The 27,852-nt window shown below is 38.9% G+C and overlaps 2 protein-coding genes across 5 annotated transcripts in view; one reads left to right on the plus strand and one right to left on the minus strand.

Moving 5' to 3' along the window:
* Nucleotides 1-6,072: 6,072 nt before the first annotated feature.
* MNS1 (meiosis specific nuclear structural 1) lies at nucleotides 6,073-25,688 on the plus strand. 2 transcript variants are annotated; one of them, XM_032783085.2, is made up of 10 exons: nucleotides 6,073-6,264; nucleotides 6,956-7,180; nucleotides 8,913-9,040; nucleotides 12,263-12,365; nucleotides 14,831-15,060; nucleotides 15,935-16,151; nucleotides 16,235-16,342; nucleotides 19,077-19,334; nucleotides 21,416-21,541; nucleotides 23,106-25,688. In XM_032783085.2, exons 1-10 carry the CDS (start codon nucleotides 6,262-6,264, stop codon nucleotides 23,202-23,204), a joined length of 1,497 nt encoding a protein of 498 aa, XP_032638976.1. In that variant the 5' UTR covers nucleotides 6,073-6,261; the 3' UTR covers nucleotides 23,205-25,688. The 2 variants fall into 2 exon arrangements, with proteins under 2 accessions (XP_032638976.1, XP_032638977.1); XM_032783086.2 differs by lacking the exon at nucleotides 6,073-6,264 and having other exon boundaries at nucleotides 7,097-7,180; nucleotides 8,893-9,040.
* TEX9 (testis expressed 9) overlaps nucleotides 25,639-27,852 on the minus strand; it is a 60,235-nt gene continuing 58,021 nt past the window's right edge. For all 3 annotated transcript variants that reach the window (XM_075069592.1, XM_075069591.1, XM_075069593.1), the window contains one exon: nucleotides 25,639-26,227. In XM_075069592.1, coding sequence (XP_074925693.1) covers nucleotides 26,150-26,227 — 78 coding nt within the window. In that variant the 3' untranslated portion in view covers nucleotides 25,639-26,149. The remainder of the gene's footprint in view (nucleotides 26,228-27,852) is intronic.

Genomic DNA, 27,852 nt, shown 5'->3' on the forward strand with positions numbered 1-27,852 from the left:
AAGAAGCCAGAGGTCGCATTTGGTGGTTGCTATGTATTTGAGATTCTTCTTTTAAAATCTATCGTAAAGTTGATTCTGCTGTTTAGTTGATATTTCTTTACCTAGGTTTCTATATAATTATGTCCATCTTTTGGACATAAAGAATAGAGTTAGGTCCATTTCCAATTTACAGGATTCTTATTTGAGGAAAATGGCTATAACTTAGCACTAGATGTTTAAGAAATTATTTCAATTGGAATTTAAAATATTATTGGAAACATGGAAGATAGGTAATTAGTGTAATTAGTGTAAGCTGGTTTTTATAAAACCTACATTTGGGGCCAAATTTGACCTGATAATATCTTTTTCAGATTACTTGACCTTTCCATCTTGACCAGAATATCTCATAACTTACAGATTTTATTAACATTTTATATATAGTGTTCTTTCTAGTAGAAAAAAAGACATTGATAACTACTATTTTGAAAGGACCATGGGCATAATTCTGCAAATACAAATTCTGCAATGGAACTATTAATGGCAGTAAGCATTACACCTAGTGTCAGGTATTCGTAGAATCAGATGCATATTTTTATATTTGATATATATGCTGGTTGTATATGCGTTATACACAGTGTGTGGTAGAAACCACACTAGGACAACAATTTCCATGTAATATATTCAGACATTGTAGGATCAAATAGACCTTGAGAGAAAACTGAGCAAAGCCTTAAAGTAGCCTACAGTAGGTTATTTTCTATGGCTACAGGAGATCTTGGCAACCCAAAGTGGCCCTCAGTCAAAGAGCTATAAGCACTGGCACCTGAACTACTTATTCTATCCATCTATTATAAGCATGTCAACGGTAGCCGTCAGGCACAAGGGAACAACCTCAACACACCAACCTAGAATGAAAACAATTGATAGGAAAATAATATTCTATTTCTGGGACTGTTCTCGAACAGAGACAGTGTAGGAGAAAGTGTTGTTTTTAGGAAGTTTGTACTACTATGCAATATTTATGACCTTTTAAGTAAGAGACAAAAATAAAACAAGGAAACATTAGGTAAATTGTTCTAAATGGGTTGCAGACAGAATTATGGAAGAAATATTTTAAATTGTTGAAAAGATAAGTCATCAGATCAACAAATCATGCTTTTATATATAAATATAGTTTTGTAATGTCTAAGTTAAGTTAATACCCATGAAAGATGCTAGATGGACCACCCTGGAGATTTATGTTTGTTTATCCACAAAGAAACTGTAGCATGGGCTTCCTCATACTACCCGGCCAATGTACCTTAATCTTAATCTGAAACAACTATGTTTGGGTTGAAATAGTAGCTCAAACTCCAAGCCTATTATGGTCGAAGTTCTGCCATTGGTTTGACTGTTAATGGGAACCACTGGGTCAGAGACTGGGTCAGAAATTACAGTAATCCTTAGGCTTTTTGCTGAGACTATCAAGAAGGGATAGAGGAGAAACTAGTATCTATTGGGAAGGTGACTGTTGTATGGTGGATGCCTGTTGTCTGTTAAAGCCTAGTTCATTTCACATAGAGTGAAATATATTTCAAAGATATATCATGAGGCGGCCAACTTCAGGATCAGCCCATCAACAGGGCCACTATTAGGGGTAGGCAGCACAGGTAATTTCTTTGGGCAGCAGAGGTGGGAGGAATAGCAAAAGCAAGTACTACTCTTCAACTGAATGTGGACCATCTAGTAAAGACAAAGCAAGAGAAGAAAGCAAGTGCCCATTGCCGTCATGGATAGAGTACAGACAGTCGGAGGTGATCCCAAGGATGGTCTCCCCATGATGGTATATAGTGACTCTGCACTCTGCTCCTTGACTCCCAGAGCTCAGACTAGGCTGGCCTGCTTGGGCTTTGAAGGAACTTTTCTTTGTTTTCCATTAAGTTCCTCTAACACAGAATCCCACAGCTTGGAGTATCTTCTTTTTGTCCTACAACATGACAGCTCTTGACTCCAATATTGCACTACCAAGATGGTAACTGTTACTGTTGGTCTGTTGTGACTGTTCCTAGAGACTTGGTCAAATTCATCGCTGGGGTAATGCTGCTTGCTTCAGAGGAGTTTTGTTAGGGATTAATTTGGAATATTTGAAGAAAGAAGTGATGCAACAGATAGTATTATTTGAATTAGGAAAAATGTTTGTTCCCCTTATTAAATTAAAATATTTAATTCAGTGGATAGCGGGAGACAATGGAGGGGAAGCAGAATTCTCCCTTGATGCATGGTATCCATTCAACTCTTAATTCAAAGGCCTCTTCTTTAAAAAAAACAACCAAATAATAAATGGGAGAAACCTGACAGATCCATGGATGAGAATGTGTATGTTTGTTGAATACAGTGCAGAGATTTTGAAAGACACAGCTCTCATTCATTTCTGAAGTGACCTTTGCTTAACTCTCTCTTTCTCCTTATACAGTATATGGGTCGCACTATTATTATTTCTGGAGATACATGTCACTTTAATCTATACACTAGCTAACTGCATAAGATGAAAGGTTACTTTACTTTCCTTGTGAATCTGCATGTGTATTATGTTTGCTGAAATGTACCTGTGGTTTAATGTATGTTAATAAAATTAGGAGGGCATTAAAAGTTTCTGAACACACAGTGCCAGAAGGTATAAAACGGATACAAGAAATCCCTAACTGCAAAATATAAAATAAAAATGTATATTTATTTATTTACTTATTTATTGCATTATAAACTGCTGACAGTTTGGAATGTATGGGAAATGACAAAATAATGAGACACCAAGGATTGGCAGTCTTGAAAATATTTTCAGTTGGAAGGTGCTGTTGGATATTTCTCTGATGTGCTGCCTCTCTCAGGAGACTGAGACAACTCAGATGTACTGTACTTCTGCTCAAATACAGTTTAATTTTTATAATAAAAATATTTTAACTGAATTATCTTTGTTTTTCTTCATATGTGTGTTTTTCAAAAATAGAAATTAAACTATCTGAATTTGTTGCTTTACCTCAAGACTGGTCTAGCATATGTTTCCTATTAATGTTTTCTCTGTGTATTTTTTTAGGATGTAGCTGTTGCAAACCAAAGGAGACATTTTCATGATTGTGACAATGCCAGGTTTGAAGGATCATTTCCTGGTTTGGAATTTTATTCCCAGAAGTGAAATCTAACTTCACGGGCAGAGGGGGAAAGGGTGTGCATGACTTTGTTGTTTCTTCTGATGCAGCGGAAACGTCCACTGACTTTTAATGGGATTTCTGCCTGTCTACTGCCAGGAGGGGGACAGCAAAAGTGGCTTTGTCACCTTTGAGCTCCCCCAAGACCTGGGACAATTGAGTACTAGTAAAGCCCTTAGTGTAGAGCACAGCAGCCTTCTCTGCAGAATCCCCCGCCACCACTCTGTGAAGACAGAGTGTGGGGAGAGGATTTTGAGTGCCCTCCATGCTCTTGGCCATTGCAGGAGAAATGCTGGAACTCAAACATAAGAGGCCATCCTGGTATTACTGCAGAAGTAACATACTCAAACCCAGGAGAGAAGGATGAGGAAGAGGGAGTGCTCTCTACTACTCTGCAGTAGTCCTGGCTAATTAAAGAGCATCTTATCTCTTTCCACCTACATCATTAGTCAGAGATATGCTCTCTGCCAATCCCCAGTTCTTCCAATCATTTTGCAGGAACAGGTCTGTCTCATTGATTAGCAGAAACAAGGGAAAACTATAGAAAAAACAGCAAAAATTCCACTGATCTTTGGCTGTTTTGCAAAACACAGTATACCTCAAATAATGAGTAATTCATTTTGCATTACGGCATTATATAATGTTTAATTTCTAATACACTGTTGTAAAACTAACAATTTTTCTGGCAAAAATGGTTTTCTCTCTAAACTTCTGCAAGTATTAGCTTTTGTCATAAACAGATAGCTAAGGGTTAATGTCTCTTTCACCTGGAAAGGGTTAACAAACAACACCTGACCAGAGGACCAATCAGGAAACAAGATACTTTCAAATTTCAAGGGAGAGAAGCCTTTGTTTGTGGTTTTTGGGTTTGGCTTTGTTTCTCTGGGTCTGACAGGACTAGAGGGACATCACCAGGTTTGCAATCTCCCTGCTACATGTCTCTTATCTATTCAGAATAGTAAGTAAGTAAAAAGGGGTTATAGTCTTTTCTTTTTATGTGCAAATGTGTAGTTTGCTGGAAATATTTTAAATTGTATTTCTGGATAAGGCTGTTTATCCATTTGTTATAAGCTAATAGACCCTGTGATATTTCATCTTGATTACAGAGACAATTTATGTTTTTTCTTTCTTTTTATTAAAAGTTTGCTTTTTAAGACCGGTTGATTTTTTTCTAGTTAAGGCTCAAGGGATTGAGTCTGTACTCACCAGGGAATTGGTGGGGAGAAGGGTCTTCCAGGGTAACCTAGGGAGGGAAATGGTTTTATTCCCCTTGTTGTGAGACTCAAGGATCTGAGTCTTGAGGTCCCAAGAAGTGTTTGGGAGACAGAGTGTACCAGACACTGGAATTTCTGGTTGGTGGCAGCACTACAGGATCTAAGCTGGTAATTAAGCTTAGAGGATTCATGCTAGTATCTCATTTTCTGGACGCTAAGATTCAGATTTGGGAAAGAATACTATGACATGGCAGCAGTGTGTGGGATAGATAGAATCTAAAGCCAGTAAGATTATGATTTTTCTTTTTTTTTTTTGCTAGCAGCTTAGAAGCAGAGGGAAGGGTTGTTTTTTTTTAAACTGCAGCCAGAGAATTTTTTTTTCTCCATGCTCCTTTCTGGCTGTGCATAGAGATTGCCTCAGGCAAGGAGCCATTAAGGTAACAAGGGTCTTTTGTTAAACAATAGAACTCCAGCTGAATGTGATTTTTGGGGACTACATGAGAATTGCATAAGTACAGGTGTGCAACAAGTGTTCCATAGATGCTAAATTCTAAAGATGCTACAAGATGGATATTTGTAGAAAACCACCCTATGCCCTCACTGAAAAGTACTTGGGCAGGTGACTTTTGTGAGGACAGAGCTAAAACCATTTTTTTGTTGAAAGGGCTATGCCTTTACTAGACAGAAAGAGCTGACCTCAGGGGTAATCACCCTGGTAATTGTTGAATAGGATATTTTTTATCCATTGTTGCACAAATGTTTGTCAAAATGGAGGGGTCCTTAGTAAATCTGACTGTTATTATGAATGTTTATGGCTGCAATTAGCCTCCTTCATGCGCATTAACAGAGCCATGTTCCCTCACTGTCTAGCACAGTGATGCTCAAACTTTGCCTGTCATCCCCCCTTCCATTATATGTAATCTGAAACTGGTGGTTTTTGTTTTTTTTGCATTACCTGCAATCTGAAACTGGAAGGTGGAGGGAAACAAAGATAAGACTATTCATTCAGTTTAGTGTTAGAGCGTCTGACTCATTCGAGAGGTCTTGGACTCTTAGCCATTATTATATGTTGCCAATTTATGTTTTTTAATATCAATCATTAAATGAGTGTTTAAGTTAGTGAGATTCCAAATTATGAAAATTTGTTTAAAATATCCCCACCCTGTTCTTTTATTTGTACGTTTGTTTTTTAAAAGGGTGAAAGGCCCACGTCTCGTCACGCTCCCCTCCTCCCCGTTTGCGCACTCCTGGTCTAGGACACAGACCGCCAACAGCACTCTGCCCCCAGCTATCTGCAGGACCACCTGTGACAGGCCCAGCTCCTACTGCTGCCCCGGCGGGGCCAGCCCCCATTTTCTAGTCGGTATCTGTAGTGCGGCCAGGGCTAGAGGCCTCATCAGAAATCAAGGCCCTGGGGTCGGCCCTTCCCCCATTTTCTATAGAGGCCTATGCGGTGGGGATCAACCTCCGACCACTTGCTGTAGATGTTTGGGGCTCTGGCCCCTCGCTGCGAGGTCGCTTGCGCTGGACGAGAGCCTTGCTCACTCCTCACCCCCACCCCATCACGAAAGATCCCATTGCCTGATCGCCAATACCGGAAAGGGCGGTTGCTTAGCGACAGCGCATTCTGTCTCTAGAAGGCTGAGCGGCGTTGGGCCGCCCGCTTGTCCAATTGGAGCGCGGACTCCTAGCAGGTGGCCTGTGCGCTCCGCCTGCGTCGACCCGGAACCGGGACCCGCCGCTTGTTACTAGGGCAACCGTTTCGGTTCCCAAACAGCGCGCGGGCTCTACGGGTTTGGGGGAGGCCGACACGGGCCCCAGGCCGTAGGGCGCTAAAGTCCGTTAGCGGTTGCTCCTCGCCGGGCGGGCTCCTTGACTGCGAGAGGATGGTGAGTTAGTAGCGGCAGCGAGTCGTATGTGGAGGAGCGGCCCTGGGCCGAGCAGGGTGGGGGGTCGGGGGTCAGCGGCGAGGCCCTGGGCCGATCGGGGTTGGGGTGAGCCGTGAGGCCCTGGGCCTAGGGGGGTGGAGCGGCGAGGCTCTGGAGCGAGCGGGGATGTGAGGTAAGGGGGAGCCGTGAGGCCCTGGGACCAGCGGGGTAGGGGGGAGCGGCGAGGCCCTGGACCGAGCGGGGATGTGAGGTAAGGGGGAGCCGTGAGGCCCTGGGACCAGCGGGGTAGGGGGGAGCGGCGAGGCCCTGGACCGAGCGGGGATGTGGGGTAGGGGGAAGCCGTGAGGCCCTGGGACCAGCGGGGTAGGGGGGAGCCGTGAGGCCCTGGGCCCAGCAGGGTGGGGTGTAAGGTCTGTCGGTTCATATCTGCTGCATTGTGTATATTGCTTGGTCCTACCTCGTTCATTCACGGCGATGGCATTTGGGGTAATTATGGGGCGGGGGCTGCGGCTGTGTCTATAAATATTGCGATAAATCAGAGTGCGGTAAGTGAAGGAGAATTTGAACCTGGATTATTCTCTCATGAATCTCCAGAGGGCGCCCTTGGCTCAATTCCTGTCACTTTGTGTATCCCTGCAGCACTGTGGCTCTGCTCCATTATAAAATTCTTCCTTTTTTCCCCACCCACCAGTCGATGAGAAGGCCTCCGCAGCTGAATGTTGCCCAGCTGAATCAGAAAAAGATGAGGGAGTTGTATCACAAAGATCTCCTCCAATTGGCACATGAAAAAAAGTTGGAGAGGATCAGGCAATTGGAGGTGATGTGGGATGCTGAGAAACGGGTTGATCAGAAGCGTCTCACAAGATTGCTGAAAGATGAAGAGTATGAAAGGCAGATGGAGGAAGCTATTCAAAAAGTGAGTACTACTTATTTGTGTTCTGATGGTGTCTATCACGTGCTAGTTACTATTCATACATACACATATGAAGATACAGTTCCGGCTTGGGAAAATTCACAACCTAAGATGACATGCAACATATAAAGGTGTGGGAGTGAAAGATAAAACATATGCGTAAAATAATCAATGTCTAAATGCCCCCAAACCTAATATTATTTAGCTAATCTTACAAGCAACATAACAGAGTGAGTAATTTGCAGGGGTTCTTATCATTTTCATTGCATTTATAAATAAGAGTTACAAAATGGTAACATGGACAAAATAACAGGCTATATGAATATCATAGGGTAATTTTGTTCATTGAAGACGAAAGATATATATGAGTATACCATTTAGTCTAGAGAAATGTATTCTTTAAAGCTGTACATTATAAATAAATATCATACATTATAGCCATCCAAAGTGTGTGCATCTATATTTACAGTAACTCCTCACTTAAAGTTGTCCCGCTTAACGTCGTTTTGTTGTTACGTTGCTGATCAATTAGGGGACATACTCATTTAAAGTTGTGCAATGCTCCACTCTTAGGTTGTTTGGCTGCCTGCTTTCTCCACAGCTGGCAGTGTCCCTACGCCCGCCCCGTGTCCCCACTTCCTGCCTGCCAGCAGACCCCGCGGATCAGTGCCTTCCTTCTCCTCCCCCCACCTCCTGCCCACGGCAATCAGCTGGCTTGCAACATTTAGAAGGGAGCAGGGAGGAGCCAGGATGCAGCATGCGAAGTAAAGGAGGAGGAGAAGAGGCGGGTCAAGGGTTGGGGCTTGGGAGGAGGGGTGGAGTGGGCAGGCTGAGGGTTGAGCCCCCTGCCCCTGGTGCTTGCAGAGTACAGGAAGCTGCCCTGGAACCTACCCCCGCCCCCTCCTTACATTAATTCTTATGGGGAAATTGGATTCGCTTAACATTGTTTCACTTAAAGTCGCATTTTTCAGGAACATAACTACAATGTTAAGGGAGGAGCTACTGTATTTACAGTTGTACATTAACACAATATATCATGTTTAACTGTAATAAATTATGTGACCAGAAGCATTATTTAACCTGTTCCAGAGTAATTGCAGTGATAGATCCTGAGGAAAGTAAACTATTCCATTTTCAAATGGTTCTTTCTTTTCCAAATGTCTAGATTAATTTGCTTTATTCCTTACCTGTCCCATATTTATAAGAAATTTCTATTATGTTTCCACTGTCCACCTCTAAAACAGTAATCTGCTGACTGTTACTATAGGTTTTATGGAATGTCCCACATCCTCAATATATGTTAATACATCCATGCTATGCTGTATAACATGCATTACATTTAAATTAGTATGGATCACATTCTAGCACAGTAACAGCACATAAGGAAAGAACATGGTTTGTTAACTGAAAAACAAGTACAGCTCAATGCAAAATGCTGTGGTGGACCAAACCATGGTCCATATCCTGTCTCAGACATTTTCCAGCCCTATTTCAGAGGAAGAAACCCTGCAAGTAGGCAGTTATTGTTTAACTTGTCTCAAGGGAAAGTTTTCTCCCAACCTCAATAGTTGGAGGTTGGCTTATACTCCAAAGTGTGAGCATTTATATCCTTTCCAAATCTTGTTTTTTAATTGACCATTATAATTAAATATTCGTATATCAATCCATTTAAGAGAATAAGTGTATGAAATGTCTGGGGGGGGAAATTGTTACAGAAATTATTTGCTCTGGACAGGCAGAAGAAAACAAAAAACTGAAAGAACAGCAGCTGGAGCAGGAGGAAAGACTGGCAACTGAGTTGGCAAGATTAAACTATGAAAAACTTAAAGATGAAAAAATGAGGCAGCAAATAAGAGAGAACAGGTATTTTTATATATAGAACAAATACAGTAATCTCATTTTTAATTCATAAATAATATTCCAGTACTGTAAAACTGATTCATGTTGAATTCTGAAAATTATATTTCAGAGCATATTTATTTATATTGAAGTAATGGAATAATTTCCATTTATTGTTTTGTTTTACAGCTAGGGTTGAGCCCTAATTCAGATGTCACAGGATAGGATGCAGTGAGAGGTGCCCTCAGGCAAGGGAGGGAGAGAGAGAGAAGTTTAAATAAACTAAGGGCTTGCCTACACGGGCACTTTACAGGGCTGCAATTTCTTCGCTGAAGGGTGTGAAAAAACACCCCTCTGAGCGCTGCAAATTTCAGGTCTGTAATTTGCCAGTGTAAACAGTGCACCAGCACTGGGAGCATGCCCTTCATGGAGGTGGTTTTTTTAGAGTGCTGGGAAAGCTCTCCCCCAGTCCTGTGCCGTGACTACACAAACCACATTAAAGCGCTGCCATGGCAGCGCTTTAACGTGGCTTGTGTAGTCGCGTCCTAAGATTATGAGCCTGTTAGTTTTTGAAAGGGACCTCATGCCTGGTTCCTTTTTTTTTAAAGACTAACGTATGTATGTTAGATTGGTAAAGGAAGGTGAATCATTATTGGAGAAACTGGAAAGGAGGTGCGTTTTGAGGAGGGATTAAAAGAATAGGAAGATTGCAAAGCATACAAAATTGGGGAGGATATTTCAGACACAGGTGGAAGGGAGAGAAAACATTTGTGTGTGGGGAAGATCCAAAGAGGACAAAGAAGGAAGCAGAATTTGAGAATCGGAGTTGACAGTGGCAAGACAATATGAGATGGAAGCAAGCTAGAATTTGGTGGAGTCAAGCAGGCAAGGAGTTTAAACCTAATCTGGAAAGAGAAGTCAGGATAGCAGGGTGACAGAATTTCATTATTTACAACACTGGTCAATTTGAATAAAGTTTCTATTTTTTTCCCCTCTCACTCCCTCTTGTCTATTTTTTCTGACTCTTTCACTTCTTTGGCTCATTTTAAAAATCTTTTTAAAGGAAATTGCTCCCCACTGCTTGAAGAAAAAGAGGCAAGTGGAGTCGGGGAAGAGGGTTTGACAACTGACAGTTTTCAGTGTTTTCTTATGATCAGTCCTGAAATCTGTGTCATGCTCTGGCACAGCTATGGAATCATAGAAAACTACACGCCCTGACTGTAACATTAACTCCTTATTAACATACTATTGGTGTTAACAGACTAGACAAAATTCTGTGTGTGGTTTTAGCAGTGCCGATTTTTTTTATAAATTTAAAGCATTTAAAGCACAGATTTTAAGTCCTATTAACGTCAATTAAAGAAGTTAGTAAGAAAGGTATTTTTTAAATATTCTGATTTGTTATAACCTGAAGATTTTTAGGGCCAAATTTTGCCCTCAGACATGAGTATACAAATACACATTGACATCAATAAGAGTTGCACATGCATACTAGGGGAAGAATTTTGTCCCTTAAACTTAGTTTAGTTTTTCGACTCCTGTAACAGAGGGATAGGTTTCCTTTTAAAATGGAATAGCCCATCAATTTTAGAAACACAATATTTAAATGATTTTTTTTAATTACTAGTGTAACTCATGTGCCTCAGAATGTTAATATCGTTAAAATAAAAACCAGTTCAAACCTTACTGAACGAATACTTTCCCTCTCATTCAATTATACCTTTCACAAAACCTTTTCCAAGAAAAGTGGTTTTTCTTTTTTTGGGGGGTATGCTTGATAAAATTAAGGACAGAATGACATGGAATACCAAAGCTTGTTGGGTTTTTTTAAGAATTAGTACAATTTCCCATGTAACTTCAAAAGTGGCTGTTGGTCATGTAGTGCAATGGTTGAATTACATATCTCCAATAATAGTCCAAGCATGCACCATCTTCTCTGTTCACCAGCTCATTTTAGGCTACATCAGAATTATGATGAGGAACAATGGCTAGCTGTTTCAATGACGAGGACAGAGCATTAATGATTTTTACAGCTGCTAGTTACAAAATCCAATGTAGCAAGTGGATACCATGGCAGTAGATTATTAAATGACACTGACATTATGGGAGATCAGATAGAATTAAAAAGATACTACCAGTTTATGCAGCAATTTAAAGTCAAGCTAAGTAGGAATTCTGGTTAATTCTTGAATATGTTAGGGAAAGAAGCTTAGTGATTGTTCTGTCAGTGATCACTCTAGCTTCAAGTTAGCCTCTGTGAAAAAGGTTTTGGACTAGCCTTTTATAACTTTGCAGTAAGCAAAAGACCATTGATACCAGCTCCTCATTATGCTTTCCATCTGTCTTGTTTGACTGTGGTATCTCTAGGGCTCTTCAAATTCTACCTCTCCAGACTTTAGTATGCACAAAAAAGCGTAACTCCATCCTCAAATAATTTGCCTCATTTCAAGCTTCACTTTAAATTTGCATTCCATGAGTGAAATCCTGGTCCAGGTGAAGTCAGTGGAAATTTTGCCATTGCTTAAATGGGGCCAGGATTTCACCCCTTGTTTTTAAAAATTCTCCACACAAATCTTTTGTCTCTTTTCTTTCCTTTTCATTCCACCATCTGGCATAGTCTTCTTCCCTCTTTCCTGGAAAATCTTAAAATATTTCTCATCAACTCTCCGTCTTCGTTTCTATCTTGCCTATGTTTCTTAAACATTCTCTTTCTGTACTATTCTTTTTACATGTGAAACATACCTATTTTAATTATTTTTTTCTAATTTTAACTAAATATCTGTTAACTAAATATCTGTAAACTATCATGCACATCAAAACAGGTGCCCAAATGCTTGATTTCTTTTTACAGTTCTTAGTTGGTTCTTAATTAATGCTGGTGTCCTTTAATATGTGACACTTAGCAAGTTAAATAATGTGGAAACAGCAATAATAAAGTGAAGCAGCAGGTGCTTTAGTAGCTCACCATCTGCAAACTGTTGTAGGTTGTCATAAATATTGAAGAAAAATTTACAGTTCTCAATTTAGTTTTATTTCAAAACCATTCTATACTCATATTTCAGATTTAATTTGAGGTCATTTCTGACTTCATGTCCAGTGTGTGTGTCATCTCAGCTCTCCAACACAGTTGATCTGGCCTCCAATTTAAGTATTACATAATGGGCTGAATTTTTCGCACTGTTTACATTCCTGCAACTCAATTAATTTCAATTTTTTTTATTCTCATTGAAAAAATTGTTTTTGCAGTCTTGAACTTCGAGAATTAGAGAAGAAACTGAAATCTGCTTACATGAATAAAGAAAGGGCTGCCCAGATTGCTGAAAAAGAAGCTATAAGATATGAGAAAATGGTAATTTGTTTTTCTAACTTTCACTAAACAAAGGTCCATGTACTGTGTTAAATAATCTCAGATCCTAGAAAAAAAATGGAATAGTATTAAAGACTTCTGATTTTTGGTCTATTATAATAAAAATGTGAAATGTTTTCCTGAAGAAAACTAATTGAATTCCAGGAAAGAGGAATTGTATGTTCAAATGTCTTAGAAAACTCATAGGTCCCAATTCAGAAAAGGCACTTTTTAAAGCACGTGCATAAGTTTCCCTAAAGTCAGTGGGACATAAGTCTATGTTTAAGTGCACTTGTGAATAGGAACGCTTTCCTGAATTGAAGTCTTACAAAGCTTTTTTGCCTCTTCGTGGCCTAAGCTGTCTGCTGCTTGCTGGTGGATGTATTCAGGAGTCACACTGCTCTGCATCGGGACAATGTGCAAATTCTTATATGTTCCTGGGGGTTGTAGAGCTGCTCTGGGTTGGCAGTAGTGTATTGGGATTTAACACAGTTCCACATTGCCTGCACACTCCAACTCCATGTCTTCAATCATATTTTCTATTTCTTTCCACCCTGCTGGAGTTATTCCAGTCAGTAACTTAATTGCTAGCCTTGTTGAGTGAGGAGATATTACGATATTGTGGGGAAGAAGAGGAATTACCTGCCAGGATTGAGTAGTATCTCTCCCATCCTAGTGGCTAGGAATGAGGTGGGAGGCTTCTGCCATCTATTATATATGGCAGTCTGATTCAAGTCCAGGAAACTCCCTTAGTCTGTATCCTCCATTAAAATTGTCAGTTAAAATAGCCTGGCTGATTCACCCACCCCATGCTAGGACATAAGGGAACATACTTAGCTTGTTCAGTATATTTCCTTAAGTTATTCCCAAGAGCCTGATTCCCATATGAAAGTATGTCTCTGTGTGAAGAAGAGCAGCACGGATGTAATGCCAATTTTAACATTATGTGGCATTTTCTGATGGTTTGGTATGATAAAAAGAGTACTGCTTCCATAACTGTGGAGTCCAGAAGGCTTACAAAGACTCCCTGGATCAGAAGCCATGATGTGAATTACAGATGACTGGAAGAGAGCCCTTTGTTAGGAACTATGCTGTTGACTTTTGATAGCATAAACACCAATGACTTAAAATATTCATTTAGTTTTACATAATGACGGGAATTATTTTGATTTCTAGATTAGTTACTATAGCAACTAGAATTTAAACCTTTTTGTATATGATGAAGTCTTCATTCCTATCTTTCATGGCTGCTAATTAGCCAGCAAGTCAAATATGCAGGCTTGTAAGTATTTACCACTGTATAAAAATTCAAAATTGGGTTAATAAGCTGAATAATCATTGTGGTGCATGGAAAGTAAGAGACTGATCCAGCTGTCATTGAAATCAGCCTGTTTTGCCTTTCACTTAAGTAGGAGCAGGTTCATCCTCCTCATTCTCAGCAACAGCTGAAAATAAGCAACTATTCTGAAAGTATCTCCCTTAAAGTTAGCCTAATTGCAAAGCTGATTTATCTAAAATGTCGTTTGAGTTAAGGGTCTAATAATTTGTTGTAGATTGGATTTTGTTATGAAAGGCTAATTAGTTGATAGTATATGACCATAGCAAAGAAGCTTAGTTTATAGCAACAGAGCAATAGTTAATTAAATTGCATGGTGAAATATAATATCAAATTATTTTAAATGTTAACAGAGTCTCTTCTTTTGCAATATGGTCCCTTCCCAGAATTAAGCTATAGCAAAGAGCAGCAGTGCATTTTTACAATGCATGGTTAGTGTGATGATTTTAGAAATACACTGGGGGAAATTTTATTGCTATTAAATGTATATTTAAAGAATTTCAGGAAACAATGGTGCATACTGTTAATGTGTCTGATAATGCTGACAAACAGGCAGGTAACTTTGATTATGTCATCATTCTAAATAAGTGCCTTATTCTTTTGATGTATTTTGCTAGAAAGAAAACATTTTTATTAAAAAATATAATTGGAGATATACCTATCTCCTAGAACTGGAAGGGCCCTTGAAAGGTCATTGAGTCCAGCCTCCTGCCTTCACTAGCAGGACCAAGTACTGATTTTTGCCCTAGATCCCTAAGTGGTCCCCTCAAGGATTGAACTCACAACCCTGGGTTTAGCAGGCTAGTGCACAAACCACTGAGCTATCCCTGCCCTCATTAAAGAGGGTCTGCAGTGCAATTCCAGTGACCTTCCAGAATTCATCAATAGCTAGGCTGTGAGAGGCGTTCTGCATAGTGTTACATACATGGGGTGAATGTGCTCAGACCTTATCTGTTAATTCAACACACATTGGTAATTACATTTGTAGGTCATGTTTCAGGATGAAACATTCGCTTCATTTTTGTGGTACAATAAGATTCTATAAGATTGCTTGTATATACTTTGTAGTTTTTCATTCCAGATTATACTCGTAAGAGAGGAGGGAAAAATCTTACAATGTTTTTAACAACAGAAACGTGATGCTGAAATATCACAAAAGATGAAGGAAGAGCAGGAAAGGGTGATAATGGAAGAGAGTTCTGCAGAACTGAGGCGAAATAAGGAGAAAATACTTTATCAGCAAGAACTGGAGAAACAGCTTGAGGAACAAGAAAAAAAGAAGCAGGATGCTTATGAGGAGTTCCTAAAAGAAAAACTCATGATTGATGAAATCGTAAGAAAGATCTATGAGGAAGACCAAATGTTAGTTGTTTTTGGTTTTGTATTTTTTACCAAAAAAGTTTGTGATCACATATAAGATGAACCAATTTGTGCATGTTTATTTCATAAAATGTGGCCCCGATTCAGGAAAGCATCCCTATTCAGGACAGGTGCTTAAGCACATGCTTTAAGTTAAGCACATCCTTCAGTATTTTCCTGAATAGGAATGGATTGAAGCATGCGTTTTCCTGATTTGGGCATAAGTCCTTTTGTCATCCAGCTCAGGTTGTGCTGTTGCTGACCAGCTGTGAAGTCTGCAGCTTATTTCAAGGAGTACTTCCTTGATTTTCTTTACCCCAGAAATGGCTACATAACACAGATTTCAACCTTTCATGGTCGCACATGCCTACCTGACACAGAAACTTCTATCCAGCCAGCCTGTTGTATGTGGCAGCTTGGCTCGTGGGGATGGGTAGGGGAAGGAGGTTTTATTCTGGGTGGCTGATGTAAGTTAATCAGGAGGAAAACTGAGTTTCTGCTTTCTGAACACTTTCTGCTCTTTAAGTATTTCTCCTGGAGCTTACAACTCCACAATAAAGCTCAGCCAGTGATATTAAACTGTGCCACATAGCCTGGTCTCTGTTGGCATATCCCTGGACACAATGCCAAGTTCTGTAGAGTAGCTATGTATAGCCTTAAACCACCTGAAGAAACGTATTTATGGCATGGGATCTTCTTTTAGACGGAGTACAATAATAGGCAATAGGGAGGGTCTTTGGGACACTAGGCACCTGGTTTTTTTTCCCTAAGGGGATATATTATTTACAAGGAGTGAGAGAGCATATTAATAATAAAGATCAAAGTATAATTTTAAGAAGAATTATTTAGGTATTTACATTTTTGTACCTTCATATAGGGAAAGACAACTCAAGTTAGAGAAAATGAGAGCAACTCAGAGATACATAGAAGAATTTAAAAACGAACAGGCTATTTGGAAGAGAAAGAAGCGTGAAGAAATGGAAGAAGAAAATAGGAAAATCATGGAGTTTGCCAACATGCAGCAGCAAAGAGAAGAAGATCGGATGGCTAAAGCTCAAGCGAGTGAGGAAAGAAAACAAAAGCTCCAGAACATGGTATTAGAATAGCTACCAAAAACTTTGAAATCTTATAAAATATCTGATGTGTCATTTAAAAATGTTTCTTACTCATGTTTTAGATTGCGCAGAATCTGGAAAGAGAGCAACAGGAGCGTGAAGATCTGGAACAAGTGCGGCAAGAGCTATATCTTGAGGAACAAGCTGAGGCAGACAGAAAAAGGGAGATGGTAGGTGTTTGCAAGTGGTTAAAGCAGTAAGTATAAAATATAATATTTTTCCTGGACCAGATTTTCCTGTTAGATATGCACATGGGTCTTCCACAAATATTTAATGTGAGAATTTGGCCCTTCATGCAGTGGGCTCCTTTAAGTGGTGTTTTGTGTTACCTTAATAGTTCAGGCACAGATAAACCTGTGTGGATAGGAGGCAAAAGATAATGATGTTGCCATACTTCTTGCAGAAGAGTGAGAGAAATAATGGGGGAAAATAATAGTCTCAAACAAGAACAGAAAAAAATATTTAGTCGTGTATATACAGTAATAAAATATTTACAGCACTAGCTAAGCTCAGCTAGCCAGCCCTGTAATTGAGGTTGTTTTACTCCTCTTGATCACTGGTGCAGGACCAGTGCTTAGAAAAGTTTGATCCTGAAAGAATATGAACAGCATCCATCAAAGTGGTAGCTCTAGCATTTGTAAAATATCAAACTTAAAAATTATGTTCTGGTTACCATCTTGCATTTTTCTGCACCATCAATTCTGACATGACTTTGGCAGCTGCTATCTCGCTAACAACATGACTTGTATATAGGTTAATGCTTATTGCATTTGAAAGTTGGGTTCCAAGTTTAAGATGGTAACACGTACTTAAAGCAGTTTGGCTATCTTTAATATGAATTTCCATATTTTCAAGGGTTTTAAGTTTCTTTTGTGTTTAATTATAATGCTGAATTTCTTGACTTTTTTAATGGTTTATTTGTTCAGTGTTCTTGTAAGGATTTTATCCTTAAGCTATTGATACGTACTCCCAGTCACATCAACTTAAAAGTTAATTGTATGAACATATATTAATATTTGATATAATCCTAATGTGACACTAGGGAGAGCAGGAAGGGGAAAGGCAAGCTGACTTTGAAGTCTGCAGAAATGGAGCCTCACTCTCACTCCCCTCCTGATGTGCACAGGAAGACAATTCCACTGCTGTGGAAACTGAGGTGCAGGAAATAATGGGGAGAGTAAGATGGATGTAGAAGGCAGTATGTCTCGAGGCATTCCTTTTTTCCTTTCCTCCAATGCTTCTGCAGGACCACTCCCTGTACACCTTGGGAAATGCCTGGAGTAATGCTCCATCTGGGTGATGCCTCTGGAGAGCTCTCGGGGGTATGTCTGCACTCAGCTGTGAGTGAGCCTCCCAACGTGGGTAAAGAAACTCATGCTACCTTGGGCTGGAAGGCTCGCTCCCAGCTGCAGTGTCATACCCTACAAAGCTTGTGAGCAGGTCTCTTTACTGCTTCCTGAGAGTCTTAGAATGCTCTTCTGGGGCCAAGTACCACCCTCAACAATCGCCCTTTAGAATTTGTTCATGGGCTGAAATCCCTATTTAAGCTTGTTTGGATCTGCTAACTCTGATAAGGCTGTTGGTAGTTTGGGGGTATTTGTGAGGGACGTCAGTGAGTCCATTGTGGTTTCTGAGGTGCCCCAACAAGCATCCTCTATCTTGAAGAATTGGGGAATTAGGGTGAGATGCATGGGATAAACTTAATTTAAATTGTATCCCCTTTCCATTATCAAACTAGGATCTGCCTCCTCCTCTCCTTCCCCCCTCCCCAAAAAAGTTAGTTTCTAACTGTGGTGGCCATCGCCTTTTTAAAAAATGTGTCTGACTTTACAGCTTGTTCAACTGACTTCAGTTTTGGTAGGGGTGGGGAAATATTTTGGCCATTGACAAGCCTCTTTGGCAATTGGTTTACATTTTGAGGTTTACCTTTTCATGGAAAAGAGCTGGAGACTATTTTTAAAAAATGAAAGTTTAGGTCTCAGACATTCTTAACGACAGTTTGTTGGCGCTAATGATCCATTCTCTTTGAAATGTCAGTAATTTTAAAATTCAAGTTTTAATCAACTAGACATTGGACTTGTGCCCTAGATCACAAATAGATGAGTCTAGTGCATGCTACTAGCCTTTTTTTTCCGCCCCCTTCCTTCTTTTATATGGTGCTGCCAAAAACAATCAGACTTTGAGTTCTTAACATAAATTTTTTAGATGCTACTCAGGAGTAGCTTGTTCAGTTCACTTCAGTTTTTGTAGAAAAATTTTACATTTGCCCCAGACTTAACCTACTAGTTTTAGATTCTTTCGTGGATTTAGAGAGGGCATATGACAACACTGGAATTATAACAGAAATACCATTGCAGTCTTAACTATGGAATGTCTGCCACGTCCACATAATTTTGAAATGCACTTATTTATTCTGGAAGCACAGTTACAATAAATAATCCAAAAGATTTTCCAGAGAAGATTATCCCAGATGCTGTTTGTAAAATGTCACACGACAAAATAGTAAAAGATATCAACTTCTGTGCTTGATCCTTCATTAAGTCATGTTTACTGTGGCTAAATAAGAAGGCATTAGAAGGGTCAGCATTTTATGGCACTTATCCTGCACTGCATAGTTACGCTATACACTTTTTCCCTAATACCATCCTTGCTGGTTTTAGGAATGATAGCCCCAATAAACAAGTGCAAATCCTAGTGTAAAAATCTTTTTGAAGGATGGGAGAATCTTGTAGGTCCCCAGTAATATACTATTTATTTTAATTCAGATACTTGTCTGAGCCCCTCCTTATGGGTTTAAGCATAGACTGGTTGACGTATTTAACTGGATACAAGGATGTGAGTTCAGGTAGATAAGGTACACAGTGTTTGCAGTGTATTAGCATTTTTGTTGGCTTTTCTCTATAGGCAGAAATGGAGAAGAGAATTAGGCAGCGTCTAGAGTTAAGGCAAACATATGAAGCACAATTAGCCTTCAGGAAGATAGTACTGCAGGCTTTGCAAGAAGAAGAAGAGGCCTTCAGACAGAAGATGTTAGCCAAGTTTGCAGAGGATGATCGCATTGAACAGATGAATGCTCAGAAACGAAGAATGAAACAGCTTGAGCACAGAAAGGCCGTGGAAAAACTCATTGAAGAGCGTCACAAACAGTTCCTTGCAGACAAAGTAAGAGGGTTCTCTTTTTTTTTACCCCTACCTCTAGATTTCAATAGGAGCTAAAGCTGATTCAAATTGTAAGACAATATTTGCAGCAGTTTGTTAGGATTGCTGCTTTCCTTTCCATATCCTTAATCTAGGAATGGGGAATTCTTTTTCTTTTTTATTTTGCATGGAGAAAAGTCACCTTATGGCTTATTTTGGCTAAACTTACAATGAATGTATTAATTTAGGCCCTGATCCAGCAAGTAGATCCACTTCCTGGACCTCTGTGTACACAGGGAACTCTGTTGAAGTCAACAGACTCTACAGGGGTCTATCCTAGCATATATACTTGCCGCGACAGGGGTTTAGTGTGCTGTTTTAGGTCACTTATTCAGCATCCTTGTAGAAAATATTCATTTAAAAATTGAACATGCTGTTGTCTTAAAATGATGGTTCAGTCCAAAGAATTTATTTTAAAAGTTTAAATCACAAAATTCCCTTTTGAGATTTAAGCATCTCTTTCCAAAGGAATCATGGCACAGGAAAGGAAGCAGATTCATGTTAACATTCACCTACTAGGCTCACACTCAAAAAGGGGAATGTAATCAGTCTAGATGTTTTATGAACAAAATTAGGAGTAAAACTATGTGAACTGATTCACTGAATCTTATTTCTGTAGAAGAGTAAAATATAAGGGAGAAAGTTATTACTCTAATTTATACTCACGTAGAGTGTGTGAAAATTTTCCATATCTGTTTAAAGTAAATGACATATCACATGTTAAACCAACTAAATAGCAGTTTATTAGCTTTGGAGTCAAAAAGGACCTTTCTTATCTTGGATATTTTAACATTCTCTTTTGACTTAAAACACATATTCAAATACTTTTATATAGGTAGGTAGAGATACAAAATCATTACTAAATGTAAATCAGTTGTTTAATATTTATAATCTCATTACTGTAGGAGTTAAAACAGACTCGGTACCAGATTAATGGCTCTCATTGCAAAAGGAGACAAGCACAAAATCAATCCATTGAAAATAACATTTAAATATGTTCGTTCCAGAATCTTAGAACTTCATCATAGTTTTGATTTATCAAAGGCCATTACACTGTTTTAAATACTGCAGGGTACATGGCTGTGCAGCATATTACAAATTTAGACTTTAAACGGATATTGAATGAACATTTCCCTTAAAGGGAAATAATACTTTGCATTTAAATTATTAGGAATTAAAGGATTTAATTGACAGATAAATTGCTCACACATTGTATATATAAAACAAATCCAATTACATATCACCTGCAGTAGCCATTTGAGATTCCCTTATTTGCATGTTTAAAAAAATGATATAGCCAAAGGTGCTAAGCAATGTCTAACTAGTTCAATTTTACTTTGAAAGTGATTATGTATAAATGACTTTCTTATTCAATGGATCTGCTTCTTGTGTGTATTCAGTATCATTTGCTCACTGTATTAACAAAAATGAGTTTCTTGCTTTTTGCACATTAGTACTGTTCTGTTCCTTTTTATACATCAAAAGAATTGTTTACTGAATTTCAAATCAGCTACACCTGTGCAAGCCTGTTAAAGATAATCTGGGTTGTATGTATGTTACTGAGGATTCAGTTTGGCCTGAAAAACATGTCTAATTTTCCTTTCCAGTTTCTTTTGCTGGACACACTTTATCTTATTTGAAAATACTTTAGGGTCACAGGGAATCATATCTTCATGTATCAGTTTTTAAAGAGAGACTTTTAAAACATGTAAGCAGCAATGTAATTTCAGCTTTCTTATCTTTCAGAGGCTTATAATTTCTCTTCTCAGGTTTTCTAATTATTAAAATGATGTATTTAAACAATAATTTACTCCTTCACAGCCACTTTCTCATCCTGTTTGAATGTTGAATTTGGGTTGTTTCAGCAACAATCATAACAAAAAAACTTGTTACTTTCTTGCAAGATGATCCAAAAGCTGAGCAATTAAGCGAAAGCCCTTGGTTTGCTCTACTGATAGAGTCCTTTACCAGTTTATAGATGTGGTTGAAATTAATTTTCATAAAACAGAAATAGAAGGGTGACGAAGATATGTTGTTTTCTGTAGGAGCGTGAACTTGAAGAAAGGCAATTGGAAGACAGAAGACAAGGAAATATTTATGCAATTGTTGAAGAAGAGAGACAGAAACTTCTTAAAGAACATGCAACTAAATTATTGGGGTATCTTCCTAGAGTAAGTGAATTATATTTTCCCCTAATACTTGAAATGTTCATCCCATAAATCTGTTTTCTCTTAACTATTTTACCTCAAGGATAATTTCTGTAACTAAAGTAATTTTTTTAAAATATATTGTGGCTACATTCTTGTACTCAGTGCAGGCCTGTGTGAGGGGTACACAGAGTGAAAACCTATTTTGGCTTTCTGTAGTTGGACGGAAGTTGGGGGGGGGGCTGCCCAGCTCTTAGCATAAGCAAAGGCAGCCTGAAGGCTGTGCTAACCAATACTCTGCTTCTCATGATCTCTGAGTCCTGGGAAGCAGAGAGTTGCTGAAGTGCAGAACATTCAGCCATGTTTCTCTCTCCTCCAACCTATCCCCGATGGCAGGAGGAGGAGGAGGAGGGCTGGAGTTGGAGGCTTAGACATCAGCTGTATACCAGCCAGAAAGTCCCCCTTAACTTATGGTATTTCCCAGTCGCAATTTCCACTAGCTTTCTGCTGCTGGAAGGTGTGCAGCAGGGATTGAGTTTTACTTGCCAGTTGTGCACCTTAGAATGCATAATAAAAAAAAATACATATTTAAAACTGCATTAAACTGATAAAATGCAGGTGTAAGTTATAAGTACTAGAATTTAACACACAATTCGTTCAGCATGGGCACAGGACATTTTTTTTTTTTTTGTTTTACTTTCAGGTCATCTTGCACTAGCATAAGGGTTCGCCATTTGGGATTGCAAATAGTTAAAGTGAAATTTTTTTTTCAAATTCCAATTATGGGCTTTTATTTTGTGTGATAACTGACTTTAACAGAACGTAAGTTTGTGGTCAGATGTGACCTGACTGAAGTCTCTCTCTAATGCAGTTCCTGGATTTTTATAAATCTGGGAGGTTGGTTCTGTGCTGTGGCCCTTACATGAGACACACAGCTTTTGCTGTGTAAACATACTGAGTATAGGCTAGCCTACACAAGCTACATTGAATCCAGCACTAACTCAGGTATAATCATAATAAAGACAGCACAGTGTGGCCTTCAGTGCTGATAGTACAAGCCTTGTATGGATCCTGGACATCTTGTCATTTCATTAGCCCAGGCTGTCATGTCTTCACCGCTATTGTTACCTCTGTTAGATGGATTCAGAGTAGGCTACTGCATGCAGAACTTTTGCTATGTATATCTCCTCACTTGCATTGGTGATGAGCTCTGTCACAAACAAATAATACTTTGCCCTATTATGTGATGTCAGAAGCCATTATTCTTACTGACTTCACATCCCCACTGAGAACTAAAACAATTAGGCAAGATTTTGGTAACTTCTAGCCTCCTTATTAAAGACTCATCTTAACAGCAGTTTAAAATAAAACTCAACCTCCAAAACAATTGTGCTTCTTTACAAAAGAAACAGCCTACCCACTCATTCTTTATTTTCAAATTTCTTAATACTACCACAGGCACTGTACTACAGTGCCTTGCATATACATACCTAAGATATAGTCAAGAATAATTTATGTATTGTTGGGCCAAATATACAGGAGCTAAATAACATGCATAATCTTTATTCCTCTTTCTCCTTAATTGCAGGGAATACTCAGAGATGAAGATGATGTTAATATGCTTGGTGAGGAGTTTAGGAAGGCTTATCAGAAGAGAAAAGAGGATGTGTATTCAGAAGATAACTGAAATTCCCCTGAATTTGTTTTGTTGCATAGCACTAGATGTCGTCATATTTCTACATGCTGTTAATAGTGAGAAATTCCTGTTTAATGTTATGAAAAAGGGTATCGGTTTAGTTCTGAGCTTTTTCTAAATGATTACAAGAGCTACAGTTTTTAAGTCGGTGTTGTGTAGTTAGTTTGGATCAATAAATTTTGCTATTACAGTATGTCTCAAAAAATGCATGCATAATAAAATGGACTTGCCAAGGGAGTTCACTTTAGAAAGAACAGGAGTACTTGTGGCACCTTAGAGACTAACACATTTATTTGAGCATAAGCTTTCGTGGGCTACAGCCCACTTCATCAGATCCATAGAATGGAACATGTAGTAAGGAGATATATATACACACACACACATATAGAGAAGGTGGGAGTTGCCTTAACCAACTCTAAGAGGGTAATTAAGATGACCTATTATCAGCAGGAGAAAAAAAAACTTTTGTAGTGATAATCAAGATGGCCCATTTCAGACAGTTTGACAAGAAGGTGTGAGGATACTTAACCTGGGGAAATAGATTCAATGTGTGTAATGGCTCAGCCATTCTCAGTCTCTATTCAAGCCTAAATTGATGGTATCTAGTTTGCATATGAATTCAAGTTCGGCAGTTTCAAGTCTGTTTTTGATGCTTTTTCTGTTGCAAGATTGCCACCTTTAAGTGTGTTACTGAGTGACCAGAGAGGTTGAAGTGTTCTCCCACTGGTTTTTGAATGTTATGATTGATGTCAGATTTGTGCCCATTTATTCTTTTGCATAGAGACTGTTTGATTTCGCCAATGTACATGGCAGAGGACCATTGCTAGCACATGATGCATATATCACATTGGTAGATGTAATACAGCTGCTAGTCTGAAACGTGTCACTTTAGAAACTGATTCACAGACATTCCAGTTACATTAGGAAATGTCTTAGCTTATGAAAGAGTATTATCACAATCATAGGACAAGGACAACTTTTATTTCCAAGAATGCACCTGGGGACAGGTTTTACTACTTTCACTCCTCTCTGCGTGGTACTATGCAGTCTTATCTGCAGTTGGGCTTTGTCCACAGAGGAAAATTAATCTGAATTAACTAAAGGTATGACTTTGAAGTGATTAGTTATCCCTTGGTCGACACCCATTCAGAATTAAAATGGCCTTAATTTAATTTAGCTTAATTCACTTTGGAACCTGTAAAAACCCTTCTTATTGCAGCTGATTAGAGTGAATCAAAAACAGCTTCTTCAAAACAAAGCCTTGCTTAGTCACCCAAAGGTAAACAACAACACACAACAAAGGGTTAAAATAAAAGCTTATATGGATTGGTTTTAACTATACCATATCTTTTCTTGGAAACTTCAGAACAATGTTCTCTATTGCTGGGCTGGGAGAGACAGGCTGCTTGCACTAGTTTGTCTTCTCAGGGAGTCTGTCAGCATCTTCCCTATAGACAGCTGCAGACAATTCCCACCCCCATTCTCTCGTAGGCCAGCATTTTCAGTTTTAATATCCTCTTTGATATCTTAGGTATTGGTTTGGAAAAAGTAACCATGGCAGCCTCGCTGGAGTCACATGGAATATTCCCCAGTTAATACTCCCCCATTGTTTCCTCAAGAACCTGTATTCTCAGACAGTTTCACTTCCTGTTTCCCCCTGACAGCTTCCTTTGCTGCAGGAGAAACCACTTAGATTTAATAATGGGTGACAGAAACAGCACAAACTTACTGCATGCCTGTCATTACTCTGAACATACACAGAATAGCTGATTCACCTATAGTCAGTTTTGTCCATTTATTCTTGATTATTGTACTAAGATTATAAAATGAGCATGTCTCTGTATACCACCTAGCACAGTGGGGTCTGCTCTCCTCATTGCACCCTTTAGATTTGACTGTAATGTACAGAACACTAAATGAATGATGCTAAGAATGACCATTACTTTCATCAAATGTTTACACAGCCATGTGCATTTAATATGGAAAAAGATAAGGCTATAGGAACCAACTGGGACTGAGAACAGTATATGAAGGTAGGAGGACTTAGGAAAATAGGAGAAATGGATGAGGTTAAGAAAATATTCAACTTCCAACAGTTCAGTAGACACATTTTAACTTATTAAATATTGCTGAAAATTGAGAATTTTTCATTTTCCATTGCTGCCAATATTTATCACTTTTAAAAATAAAAGTATGGCATCTGATCTTGCCTCTACTCATCAGAAGCAATTTTAAGCAATACTTCCATGTTAGCGAACTAATTTTTGTATGCGTTATCAGACATCAAGATTTAATTGCTATGGCAAGTTACCAACTTTTCTGTAAATCAAGACAACCAGCACCCACTAATATATTTAATGCTTCAACCCAGCTAAGACTGTGAAGATCTACTAAAGCGGGATTGACAACAAATATGGTCCCTACGTAGTTCCCAAACCTTTATTTTTACAATAAAATTTATGTTTTTATGTCTAAGTTGTAAAATTTTCCTCCCCATTAATGAGGTTTTTGAAGTATCACCTTACTTTTCTGAGATATATAAACATTACCTTTTATTTGGACAGCAGTGTTTTTCATCTTATCTCAACTGCAGTTTCAAACAATCAGTATGAAAACAGACAATTGGTAACAAAACCAGATGTGTATATAGTGTGTTCTCTCTGTATGGCTTGCCTAACCCATTACAGTCAGTGAGGATATAGACCATTTAGCCACTTAGCTAAATTGTTTGATGAACAACATCATTTCAAGATATGTTGCAACACAAAACTATTTACAATCAAACGTTAAAATGTTTATTGTATAACTTTTAAAAATTAATCAATTTTACCAGGCTTAATCTAAAACTATCTACTTGAACATTTGTGGTAAGTATTAATACTTTCAAAACAGCATACAATCAGAAGTCATTTTCAAATGAGGTATTGAACACTGCATCAGGAAATTCCCCACTCAAGAGCTTTCATGAACTCTTCTTCAGTAAAAGAAAGCATTTTAGCTGCTTCAATATGCATCTATAAAAGATTAAAATAATTTAATTAATTACGGATATAAGAGAAGATGATTTTACATTTGCTATATCAAGTTATTTGTAGCCTAGATAGCTTAATGCAAATAGAAGTGGAATATGAAATAGTTTTTTTAAAAAAAGAAAAATTCTGATTTATCTTTTTGTATGTGTTGCACCTGTGATAGACCCAGTCCAGCTGGGTATAGCAGAAGGCAGATATACTGGCCCCTGGATTAACAGTTTTCTGTTCCCAGACTGACCAGAGCAGGGGCTGCTCCAGGCTAATGAGAACACCAGACTCTAATTAACTTGCAAAGAGTCAGGTGAGGCCATTAAGCTAAAGTGACCACCTGACTCTGATTAAGGCCCCATTGATACTATAAAAAGGGCTCACTCCAGTCTGGTAGAGAAGAACCAGGGGAGAGGAAGTGTAGCTGAAAAGCTGGTTAATGAAGACATCCTAAAACCATTGTTAAGAGAGCCCGAAGGCAAGGGTGAGAAGCAGGAGAGCTGTGGGGAAGTGGCCTAGGGAAATGTAGCAACTCTGGCAGTGAAAGGTTGGCTGCCAACAGCTGCTACCATTAGGGTCGCTGGGCCGGAACCCAGAGTAGAGGGCGGGCCTGGGTTCCCCCCCCCAACCCACCACTACAGGAACATCTCCTAGGAGGGGAAGTAAGGGCCCCTGTCAGGACAAGAGGCTAAACTGTTCTGAAATAAGCCCCCAGGGAGAACAGAGACTGTGGGAGTTCTCTCACCAACCTCCTTGTAGGCCTATGATGAAAAGGGCTCAGTAGACTGTAACCCTGGTCCTAGAGAGAGAAGGGCTACGTGGAGGGTCACAGTGAGCCACTGAGGCTAGTATAAACCACCTAGAAGCACAGGACCCACAGCGGTAAGGTCAGAGCTCTGCCACACACCATTGATGGAAGTTTGGCTTTTTCTGTCTTTCATTACAAATTAAGCACTAGTCCTTTCCTTTATATGTACTTCTCTACACTGGAGATGCGTTTATAAGAAAATCATTGTCTTTCAAAAACGTAACATTCAACTCTGCTTTGTATTTCTAGGAACTTTTTAAATTCATGTTTAAGATGACAAATGTTTCTTCTGAGCAGTCTAAAAATACTTATCAGTTAAGATGACTACAGGAACTATTCAGAATAGCAGCAGATTCTTCTGTTTTATCTGTGTATTTCAGTTTTCTTTTTTAAAACAGCAAGTTATGAAAGCAGACTGCCTTAGACAGCTGGAGCCCAATACTGGTTACTAAACAAAATTTAGTAGTTTTCATGACTTTTCGAGCTATTGAAGAGATTCTGTGTCTCTGCAGCATACCTATAAGTATGGTATAATAAAGTATATTACATAAACTACCAAAATCTCAATAGTTTATGCAGAAATGCTGTCTTCTCATGACCAATAAGCATAGTTACTTAAACTAGCAGGGTGACTGAGAGGGAAAAATGGTGGTAAACACACAAAAATAAGGACCTTGCTTTTTCACACTCCATCCTGACACAACCTACCACTCAAATGGGCAGCAGCTACTGAAGCCTGTAAAAGCCCCTTAAAAATGCCATATGATGAGACCAAGCTTCAGATCAAATTACAGAGGTTAATATTTTTATC

Source organism: Chelonoidis abingdonii, chromosome 9, assembly GCF_003597395.2.
Source record: "Chelonoidis abingdonii isolate Lonesome George chromosome 9, CheloAbing_2.0, whole genome shotgun sequence".
Lineage (NCBI taxonomy): Eukaryota > Metazoa > Chordata > Testudines > Testudinidae > Chelonoidis > Chelonoidis abingdonii.